This window comes from Falco rusticolus, chromosome 7 (assembly GCF_015220075.1).
Source record: "Falco rusticolus isolate bFalRus1 chromosome 7, bFalRus1.pri, whole genome shotgun sequence".
NCBI lineage: Eukaryota > Metazoa > Chordata > Aves > Falconiformes > Falconidae > Falco > Falco rusticolus.
This window is the reverse complement of record NC_051193.1, coordinates 40,463,387-40,475,092: the sequence shown is the minus strand read 5'-3', so window position 1 is coordinate 40,475,092 and position 11,706 is coordinate 40,463,387. Positions and strand designations below refer to the sequence as shown.

At 45.4% G+C, this 11,706-nt stretch overlaps 1 protein-coding gene across 1 annotated transcript in view; it reads left to right on the top strand.

The window, feature by feature from the left end:
* The first annotated feature begins 725 nt into the window (after positions 1 to 725).
* The window catches only part of C7H14orf132 (chromosome 7 C14orf132 homolog), a 44,051-nt gene continuing 33,070 nt past the window's right edge, over positions 726 to 11,706 (top strand). Inside the window, exon 1 of the mRNA XM_037395492.1 lies at positions 726 to 959. Within this exon, the coding sequence (XP_037251389.1) occupies positions 933 to 959 (27 nt within the window). The 5' untranslated portion in view covers positions 726 to 932. The remainder of the gene's footprint in view (positions 960 to 11,706) is intronic.

The window sequence follows — 11,706 nt, the reverse complement described above, 5'->3', positions numbered from 1 at the left end:
CTAGTTGGTGTCAAAGGTTTTCCAGAGCCACTCAATAAATGAATTCACTGGATTTTCTGGCAAATAACGCTATCTATGAGATACAAGGGAAAGCATAGGAAAAGGGAGAAAAGATTTATTGTGAATTGTTGAACAGTAAATACTGGGAACAAGGAGAAGTTGAAAATGAAGTTGTAACAGCTAAGCCATGAACAGGTGTAAGAATAAGCTGCTGGGAATTCTTTTCAGCTGTGGTGGGAGAAGGAGCTGGTTGAAAATTTCAAGAAAAGGCTGTCGGGTTGGCAAGCTGAGCAAGCAAAGCCCGTAGCAGCCAGGTGCGTGCTCGGAGGGTTTGCACGGTGCAGAGGGGCTACACCTGCCTCCCGGTATGGCGATCATTTCCCACGCTGCTCGTCAGCACTCGCCCGTCACCCGCTCCCCACCTGCGTGACCCAGCCCGGGGCCGCTCCCCCGGCTCCTGCCGGGCTCCCCGCGTACGCTCCGGCCCCGCTTCGCCCCAGGGAACAGAGAAGCCGCGTTCCAGCTCAGGCAGCCCGGTGCGGGCGCGGTGCCCGGCCACCCGGCGGCTGCGGGCAGGGCTGGGGCGGCGCACAGGTGCGCCCCCTCCCTCCGCCGCCCCCGCCGCGGGGGCGGACCCGCGCCCAGCCCAGCGCGGGGGCCGGGCCGCCGCCGCCCCCTGGCGGAGCCTCCCGCCGTGCCGTGCCGTGCCGAGCCGCGCGGTGCCGTGCCGTGCCGAGCCGCGCCGGGCGCCGCCGAGGCTGGAACTGGTACCGGTGTCTGTCCCGCTGCCGCGGCCGCGCCCGCCGCTGCTGGGGGAGGCGGTGTCCGCGCCGCGCCCCCGCGCCCCGCCCGCCCCCGGCAGCAGCAGCGGCGGCGGCAGCAGCGGCAGCCTCAGCACCTCCAGCTCCGCCAGCAGCTCCAGCGGCAGCACCATGGACCTCTCCTTCATGGCCGCGCAGGTGGGGCGCGGCGGCGGGGCGGGGGGTGCCGCGGGGCGCGCAGCCCCTCAGCGCGTTCTCCGCTCGGTGTCTCTCCCTCCGCTCCCAAGTGGCGTGGGCAAACCCGGGGGGCGCGGCGGCCTGGGGAGGGGGCGGGGAGAAGAAAGGGAAAACTAAGGAGAAAAAGGGGGGAGGACCGGTTAGAATGGGAGGCGCAGCGTGAGAACTTGGCGGGCGCAGCACCTGTTAGCGCCGAGCGGCGGGGCCCCGGCCCGGCCGCTGCCCATCCCGGCCGCTGCCCATCCCGGCCGCTGCCCGCCCGGTGCCCGGCTGCGCGGGCGCGGTCACGCCGCCCCCAGGCCGAGGAGCGGGGAGGCAGCGGCCCTCCTTGCCTTCGCAGGCAGGCGGTGAATAGAAATCGGAAATTTCGGTTCTTTTCCCGCACTCCATAGTGCGTTTTTTTGTACGTGCACCTGTGTAAGTTGTTGTCTTTGCACGCAGAAACTAGCTCAGCGTATACAGAAATACGCTTCTATTTGCATGAACAAATAGTTTAAATTGCAGTGAGGCCCTGGATTTCAGCTCGAGGCGCAGTCGTGGGTGTTGTTGTTCAATGTGTTGATGCTTAATACGGTGGAAAGTGTGTAATGGCTGTAAGCCACCCAAAGCCAAAACCCGTCCTGGTGGATCCAGGTGAATTCAGTTATTAATGACAAGTAGTGCTGTGCTTCAGAAAAAGCCATTCTCACTGAGCATCCGTTTCATGTTTTTCCGGGATAATTTCTTCTGTTTGTGCAGATACCTAATTCTATGTACTTAATAGGGTTTTTCAGCAATAGTTTGGATCCCAGTTGGAGCTTTTGCCAGGGAATGCCACCCGCTGTGTAGCGGGGAGCAGGGCCCGGGAGGCCCCTCCGCGATGCTGCTGGCTGCAGCCGGGGTGGCAGGGGGAAACCGAGTGTCATCCTTGCAGAGGTGTTCTGTTCAGTTAATGCTATGGCTCTTCTGTCTTGTTCCCTTCCTAAAGTCTGCTTCTGAGGGGGTGTCAGGCTCTGCCTTTCTGCAAGTAGCCGTCCGAGAATCTCTTCTATTTGGAGGTATTTGTAAGAAGAATATATTTTTAAGGAAAACCACAATGGAGAGGAGGAAAGCCTCGTTTCTATCAATCTGAGGTCTTCCTGGGAACTGGAATGTTCAAAGGAAATTTTGTGTGTTTCAAATAATTTTCCTATGGTCCCTCTCAGCGTGATCAGTGAGCTCCCTGTGTCCATCTTTTGTTCCCTAAGCACTGAGTTGGAAGTGGGATGCCCCTGTTGCACAGAAGCAGAGGTGCCAGCTGGCAGCAGGTTTTACCAGTAACCAGTGGTGTGTGCCAAAGCTGGGACTAGTGCTGCCCTTTCTCTTCCTTATTCTTGCTTCCTATATTCCATGTGTCTTCTACCCTAATTCTGTGCATTGGAAGAGTCACAAACCTGGGTGCTTTAGCCCTCTCAGAAAAGTTCCCTGTACAAACATGTCTTATACTTACTGGTGCAACAGTTTACAGTGAATTGTGTGCTTTTCTTCCTGATCCTCTGGGGTTGGTTTATTTGGCACAACAAGTGACAAAGAATAATTTTTTTCGATGTTACTTTGGTGAGTTTGGGGAATCTGCCTTTCCTTGGGTGACATCTTTTTAAGGAAGAAAAGCTTTTATGTTAAAACCCTGCCTCAGGGAAAGCTATCTGTGAAGTGAGGTTCATGCTCACCAACATGGGTATGCACCTCCTGTCCCTGAGGCAAAGAGACAGAAACTTCTGCTGCATTTCCCCTATATCTCTCTGGACGCTAGCGAGCAGCATGGAGGTAGGGACAAGCTGCAAGAAGGCTGGGGTGCAGTTACACACAATCCTCCTTCCTGTGGCCCGATTGCCTTGGGAAGAAAGGGTGCAATACCTTGGAGCTGTTTCTGCTACAAAAGCCTTTGGGTGGTGATGGGAAGATGGGAGACAGTCAGGGCTCCTGGGTGGCTCTCCCAGCAGGGGCATGAGGCTCATTGGCTCTGCACAGCACCTCTTTCTCGGAGCATGTATGAGAGTCTTCTGGGGGACATTTGTGTAATTAACCTTTAATGAACTGTAGGAGAGGATTTCTTGGGCTCCTCTTCTACTGAGGGAAATTAATCCAGTTGTTAGGTTGCTGTGTACAGTAGATGCTATGCTTACCTCTGTTACTCCCCTGTCACATGTCTTTTGTACCTTTCTTTCTGAACTGGGCAACCCTTTCCATTCCTGTCACCACAGTGGCATTTAAGCCCCAGAGCGTCACTCCTCTAATTTAGGTATTGCTTTTCTTCATCTTTCTTTTTCATGCTATATCTTTTTGTCATCTTTTTTTTCTTTTCTTTTTTTTTTTTTTTTTAATCATCTCTGGTGATGTGGTCTGTTGAGATGACCTTCAGTAAGGGGTATGTGTAAACAGAAGATAATTATTGACCAGGGCTTTTGGCTCATAACTGCTTTTAAAGATGCTCTGCTATCACTGTCATTAACATCCTTGTGACCTACTGTGGGGATTGAATTTTACTTGATGAATACCAGGTACATTAATACTTAATATGATGATAGGTAATGCCTTAACTGAAATGCTTAATGATGGTAAAAAAAAAAAAAAAAAGTTAATTTAGTTTCTATAGAATACTGTAGACTCTTTATATTTCTATAAGTTGCTTTTGTGTATTATTCTTATCACACCTTTGCACCACTAGTGGACTCAGGTTGGCTCTGCTAGATGTCTTGTGAGACACCATACATGGTCTGTACCTTAGAGCCCCTCTGATGTATGCACAGGGAACAGGGACGGAAGGTGTGTGTAGGTTAGGTTACCACTTCCAGCCTCAGTGATACTGTAGTGTGTTATGGAGGCTTAAAATCAGGCCTCTTCTAAAGTGCACAGGGTGAAAGTGTAATGCCGTAGTTAAGTGTCTTACGTAAAGATTTGGCACATTTGCTAAAACATTCAGTGGGTGAGAGTTTGCACAGCTGGATAATTGTATTGGAATGCTCACCTCTTCAGATACCTGAAACAAGGAACTCTGCTTTATGGAAGCATTGGGTACACAAAGCTATACAAATACAGTACAGCTTTCATAATCAGTAGCTCCTCTCCTTCTTATGATGTCAGTGAGATGGTTTATGCCTTCGAGGCCCTGAAACTGTTACATGTGCCATCAGAAAGATAAGTGAAAAGCCCCCCCAAATCATAAATTTGATGCTGTAGAAAGGATAACATTTTGCTGATTAAAAAATTGTTGTGGAACAGGAGATTGTCAGGTAGTAATGCTAACAGGTTTGTGCAGTGTAGATACAGCATGAAGGTTTGGATGCCCAGCTTAAGCAACCACATCTGAACGTCTCAGCTGTACTACAATTATTAGCAATGTTATGAAGAACAGCTTTCAACTGTGACAATGACATCTGTTGTTAAAAAAAACCCACCCTTTTTGCATCTGTGTGTTTATTGGTAGTTGGTTGTGCAGGCTTGGGTGTTGTCTGTTCTGTGGGTGCTCTAATTGATTCTGGTTAAGGTAATTTGTGCTCGCACCTAGTCAAAGCCTATTAGCTAATACTTTTTTTTTTTTTCATTTTAAATCTGTATTTTAATTAAAGCAGTCCTGAATGCCTCAAGATGCTATGCCAAAGATGTTCAGCCGCTGCTGAGCTGTATGACTGGCTCATTTCTGTGTGTTGCTCAGTGATTTCAGAGTGCTCTTGTAGTCTAGGTAACCTCAGAAATAGCCTCCTCTTATAGGTAGAGACTTTTGCTTCCAGCATAAAAGACTGGGTTTGGGGGGTGCTGAGCGCTGGGTCCAGACTAAGAGCACTTGGTGCTTTTCAGCAGGGGTTAGGGGGTTGCTGTCAGGCATCCAGCAGTGAGCTGCCCCGCTTCTGACACACTGCAATTCATATCCATTTAACAACTGGCTAAATAAAGCATTTCTGGTGGAAAAAATGGTAACAATGAAAATTGCATCTGGGTTAATGGGAGCAGGGTTGAAATGTTTATTCAACTGGAAAGAATAGAGGCACATAGTGGGAAAAACTGGGAAGCTAGAGAAGGAAAAAACTTCATGTTCTTCAGTATGATACAAATCTATATGAGCTGAACAGCACCTGCCATCATAATGTCAGTGATGTATTTTTCAAGATTTGTGTTTGCAATATAACTTTTCCTTAAGTGATTGCTGTAACTTTTGTTTCATATTGAAAACGAGGAATGGATTTCTTCAATTTGCAATATTTTTATGGTTAGATATATTATCTTACAGTAAAAATATAATTTTAATTGTCAAATAAATGATCTTTTCTTCCTTTAGATATAGAACAGGGGAAAGCTAGTAAGAGCCATTTCTGTGGATTTTTTTGTCTTAGTCATATATAGTTTGCATATGAATAATCTGTTGATTCTACATGTTCAAAAGCTCTTTGTAAACAACTCCTGAGGATTTGAAGTACAGTAAGTTGAAATCCTTGTGTTTAGTTTCAATGAGTAAAAGTTGTGGGTTTGTAATCTTTAATTTTTATTGTAGTGTTGAGGATTTTTTCTTTTTGGTAAAGCTAGGTAAACAAATGAACAAGTTCGCCACAGAAAGCAAAACCATTTCAATGACAAAGATAATTGAAATTTCATTGGGGTTTGTGTTCTGTATTACTATTCTAGGATTTCAGGCCTGGTCAGTGATCGTTCAAGTCACACTAAACCTTTCATTGCATTGGCAGTAGTTCAGGTAATTTTCCCCAAAACAGGAGTGGTCCTTGGTGTACCTTGAAAGAACCCTATAGCTACCTATAACCATGTCAGAATAACAAGTCCAAGACTCCCATGCCTCCACATGAAACATATATTATTAAGACCTATGTAATTTCTGGAAAGCAGTGGAATACACAGAGTAAACAGAGTTCATTTAGGACATGTTTGACTTAATACTCATATTACCCAGAAGACGCGGACTGCCCATGTCTGTGCTACGAGGCTGGTGTGTGCATGGAGGCTGTTGCTTGGCATTTTTTGACAAGCAGCCACCAGAACAGATCTGCTGCGTTTTCAGAAATCCCAAACACAGGTGCAGTGTCGTCTAATTCTTTTCTAATGTGATTTCTGGATGCTAGAGGATGCACAATTAGGATCCGCTGTACTCTGTTGTATCAGCACAGAGCAACCAGAGTTCAGGATAATTCTGCATCTGTTTTCTCACTTTTTCTTTGTGTATTCTCCATCTCAGAGTTCAAGAGGGATTCAAAGCCCTTATTAGCTGTGTTCTCTTAGTACAGCAAAGTTTTGTCAGTAAACTGAAGGTACTAAAAGCAAGAAGGTGTAGGTTTGTGGTTTTGGTAGGTTATTCCTGCCAGCTCAAAACAGAATCCAGGCTACTTGCTCAACATGAGCTTGCATGTGTGCCTGCACACACTACATGTGTGCCAAGAAAGCTGAATTCATTGCCTGCCTCTAGAGAGGGACAGGGTCGTGTTTATACTCTGAGAATCTATGCGTGACAGTGCTGGATAGGGTGGTCGTTTGGAAGCTTTGACATTGCTGGTGTAAGCTTAGGAATGATTTATTCTACTTTTTTTCCTTAAAAAGCATGATTGCCAAAAAATAAGCTCCAAGCCAAACCACATGGAGAATCGGGATTTAAAGATGCATGAACCTCTCTTTGTCAAAAGCAGCCTTGATTGTAATCTAAGAAAAAAACATCTCCTGTGGAGACAGGCTGAGAGAATTGGGGTTGTTCAGCCTGGAGAAGAGAAGGCTGCAGGGAGGCCTTACAGCGGCCTTCCAGTACCTAAAGGGGGCCTACAAGAAAGCTGGGGAGGGACTTTTTTACAAAGGCATGTAGCAGTAGGACATGGGGGAATGGTTTTAAACCAAAAATGGGTAGACCTGATATTAGGAAGAAATCTTTTACTGTGAGGGTGGCAAGACACTGGAACAGGTTTCCCAGAGAAGCTGTGGGTGCCCCATCCCTGGCAGTGTTCAAGGCCAGGCTGGATGGGGCTTTGAGCAACCTGGTCTAGTAGAAGGTGTCGCTGCCCATGGCAGGGGGTTGGAACTAGATGATCTTTAAAGACCCTTCCACCCCAAACCATTCTGTGATTCTGTTTCTCTTTGATCCATAGCATGAAACATTAATAATGTTAGTTAGAAGGATGTAGGCATTCTCTTACATGACCAGTTCAGTGCTCACTTACGTACAGCATAATAGGGCGCTGACCATTACTCTACCAGCTCTGCTTTCTTTCAAAGGTTAAAGTAATTTTTTCTGGCATCCTTCATTCCTTCTGAATGTCTTTACGTATAATAAATAGAATCAAAGCATCGGGAAGCTCAAAGAGCAAAGCTGAAGCTTAGAGTCCTTATGCCTTGTTATGGTATGGCACAGCCACAGGGACTAGCTGCATAATCCAGATGTTGCAGAAATTCTGTGTGCATAAATCAGTGGTGTCATCATCCAGAATGTTGCCAGAACTTTCTGGAGAATTTTCTGCTAGCTGCCTGGCACAACTGAATTAGATTAGGGGAACATGAGGAATCCCTGTGCTTTTCTTGTCACTGCAGTAACACTGCAGACTGCATTTCCAAGTCTTGTATAGTAGAAATTTCTGTTCCAGTGAAGCTTTTGACAATTCTGCAGAGATTTGAGCATACTGGCTTTGTAAAGTGTTGATACTGCACTTTGGAGGAGGCTATTGTCCCAGGATTGTGCTTGTAATTGCTGTCAAAGATGCTAAGAGCAGTGATTCCCATCCAGCAAAACACTTAAGCACTGACTGTACTTGGAGCACATGTATATGGTTCCAGTAACATCAGCAGGACTTTCCACTGCTTAAAATGAAATATCTCAAAGCCTGGCACAGATGGGATAAGAATGTTCTGCAATTCATAGGAAAAAGTCCTAGAAGAGCAAGAGGAGACTGTATTATTAATCCAGGAAAGGCTGAAACTATATGTTTTGGAGTGACTGTATTTCCTATCAATTAATAGCATGAACAATTTCTCATAGGAGCTGCTGAATGTTAGAGGAAGACGACGTGGTAGGAGAGGAGTCGTAGGGAAGGATGTAGTTTGTGATGCATGTGTGTGTGTATGCAGTCTAGTTATGTACACCCTTGCACAGGGAGAGTTAGAGGTACTGGAAATAATTTTTTTGTGTTTCTTCTGCCAATGAACTAAGAGTAATTCTGTGAAGTGCTAGTTGGATTTTTGGTCTGTTTTGTTGTGGGGTTTTTAATTACATGATTTTCAGCAGATACAGGCTAAAGAGTTCACAAAGGGAGCAGATAGCACATATTTCTGTCTGCTGAATGTGGAAAGGAGGTTTGTAAAATGACTGCAGACAGACACATTCACATGCTTTACAAAGAGCCTTTCACAACACAGTTAATAGCAGCAACAGTTGGGGTCCTACTGTACACAGAAAATGACTACAGATGGCAGGTAATAGGAACAAAGACTGAAGCAGCTCTATATTTACGACAAACATCTTGCTGGTATTGAGTAGTAAGAGCATAACACTGTTGTATACTGAGCAGTAATGCTCTTGGCAGAGTTGATGAGAACTGAGTTTCTGGGTAGCAACTGGGTAGCCCAATGGTACTGGGTCCTCAGAATCCATAGGCTAGAAAATCTAGACTGGTTATAGATTATTATTTTTATTTAAAGCTTGTTTTTGGCTAATCTAGGCTGAATTTCTTAATTCATTGATCAGCTGCAAACATGGGGGTGGAGGTTCTGTTTTAAGTTTTGTTGGAAATGGGATGGATGCAGGCCATTAGGAAACTAGTTTCACCACCTTCCTCATCTTATTTCCATACTGGGCAAAAGCCAAAATACTCCAAATGATTCAAAGGCTTGCACAGGATTTAGTAAAGCAGCGTGATGTTTTGGTGACCATTGATACACCATCAAATTAAATAACTTTTAATGTTTTCTTTGATCAGAGCATTCAAATGGAAAGCAGAAGATTAGTACAGCAACTCTAGTAAATTCAGCAGTGACCAGCTCTGTTAGCTTGCCACGTCTCTCTGCTGGGGCTTAACTTCCCTTGAAGGTATTCTCTGTCATGAACTGCAGTGTCTGCCTAAGCCATCGAGGTCTGTTGCAGTCCTCTGTTGTTTTGGCAGGCTTCTTGGTTTGATGAGTGTAGAATCCTAAATGAGATTAGTGATAACCTCTTCCACTGTTTGCAGGAGTGATGATTTTTAAAGCTGTCTTTTGAAATAGTGATGGCTCTCCATTGTTCTTTTAAGTGCTTTTTTTTCAGATACATGCTCAAGTGTGAAAGGAAAGTCCTTGAAAATTGGCTGTAAACTGATTGTAGTCATGTCACCCATCAGTGGCTTGATCTGCTTCTCATGCCAGTGGATATGTCAGGAGTCGCTCAGTTTCCATGGGGTAGCAGCAGGATAAATGCAGTGAAAGCCTTTGGCAGACAAGATCATGACCTTGCATATGCAAGTTGTTAGCACTTCGGAACAAAGAGGGTCAGAATGAAGTGTGTGAACTCCTTGTCACCTATTTTGAAGGTGCTGAGTGGCCAGGGTGTGCTCTTCTGTTCCCTCTGGTGCTGCAGTGAACAATCGCTGACCCTACACTGGGCACTGAACAGGAGAGAAACCTATGGCCAGCTGTGACACCAAGACCAGGAGCACTGAACACTTACTGAATGTACCCTCTGCAGCTTTGGAAGCGTTACAGGGAGCAGAGGCAACACTGGGTGGAAGATCTCTTCCTGTAAATATGACCATGCAGCGGGTACCCGGCCACCAGAACTTCTGCTGTTAGTAGTCACCAACCACCCTTTCCCTCGCTGGCTCGCACACCCACACAGTGCTTTCAGGTCTGTCTCGGAGCACTGGCTGTTTGAAATGACACGTACTCGTAGGCTCAATCTTCAATCTTTTTATTCTGAAAGCTGAATTCCATACTCCTTGTAGGTGCCAGAACTAAAACCTGCCAAACAGTAGCTAATTAAAAAACATTAATGTCACAGTTGCTTCAGAAAAGCTCAGTGCCTCTTTGCAGCAGGCTGTTGGATACAGGGCCAATTCCTTTTGTTTTGCAAAGAGATTATCACCAGTTTGGAAATGTTTTTCAAAAATTTTTTAAAAAGCAGCTTTTAACCTCAGCTGGTTCTGTCTGTTGCAATTTTGCTTTTAAGCCTTTTAAATGTTGGGAAAGGGGGAACAGTCTAGGTAGGGATGAGCTGTGCATGGCTAAAGCAAAACCAAACTTCCATCAGCTTCCACTGTGGCTTTTTTATCCTTCCAAAACAACTGGATGAGCATTTGCAAGATGTGGGAAGATGTGCTGGGCTCTGTGGCCGATAAAAACTACCAGCCCCACAAGGCTGCTGCATGGAAGGAGAAAGGACAGCCATGTCTCTTCAACACCTGTGTAGATGTGTTGAGGTGTATATTCAAGGAGAAAAGTAATGGTCAAACTGATAAGGAAGCAAAAGGATTAAAAAATAAAGTTTCAAATTATTTCTGAAAGTTCAGCTGAACCCAAGGACTTGGAGCAGCTGATCATACTTAAATTCTCTCATCATCCAATTAAGTGTATCCTTAAAGTATGTGAGTAATCCTCTGAACTACACCTCTGTTTAAATGAAGTATATAATTAAGTGCCTTGATAATCTGCAATAAGTGGCAAAGCATTTTGAGGTATTGTAACAGCTTTCTTAAAAGTGAGCTCCACACTCCTGTTGTCTTTCTGCCTTACCCTTCTCAATGCACCACGTAAGTTTTTATGGACCTTTCTCAGGGCTTTTCTCCCAACTTTTCCCTTGTATGCTGCCTTTTTGGGTATCTTCTTTCTATGTCTCTCATACCCTCCATCCTTACCTTCTGTAGATTGAATCAGATGCTATAATTTCACCAGCTCAAGTCCAAATCCTACAGATACTTAAGCTTAGACCTCAAAGATGGGGACCAAAGAGTGAACGTTTCTTCTGTTCAGGGACAGGAGATGCATGTGGGACGGAGCAGCAAACTAAAACGCTACAGTCACTGAAAGCGTAAGCAACACAGCAGAAACTTTTTCAGTTGCCTTACTAAGGACAGAAGCATGTTAGTATGTCTGCATAGTCTTTGCTGGGCTGCAGGTTAGTAAAAACTGAGTGGTGCTGTATGTAGAATCTAAATCCCCAGGAATGGAAATGTCACTCCTCTCTGCTTCATGTTTTGGTTGCTCCAGCGGGAGCAAGAGCAGTTTGCAACCTCAGTCTGAAAAGTTCTGAAATCTCTTCTCAAGATGCTGAGCCCAAAGTCACATAGGAGAAAAATATTGAAAATGCGTTCACAAACACTCCCCTCTGGCTGTCCTATGGTATCTTTCCCCCCACAGATCTGGAGGAAAACTTAATCAAATATGTGTTTATTAATGTTAAGACATGGCAAATGGTGGTTGTTCTGTAATAGGATCCAGGTTGTGAATTGGTTTGTTTCTATGTTGGTCTCTGAGCTATGACTGAGCACATGGTGAAACTGCAGGTGGGCAAGGCGGTAAAGTCCTGCACTGGTTTGTTGTCAGGTGGCAGATGTTTTGTTCTCCTGGTGTGTGTTTTTGGCATTTCTCACAGACATGAAACAGAAGCAGAAGAAATTGAATTGCTGTGCTCTCTCCCCCTTGTTCTCCAAGGTACTTTCACAACTCATTTCTCCTGTAATCTTATGAAGTGTGAGAAGATGTATGCACCTCCTGGCTTCTCCTCCAACTGCACTTTATACTT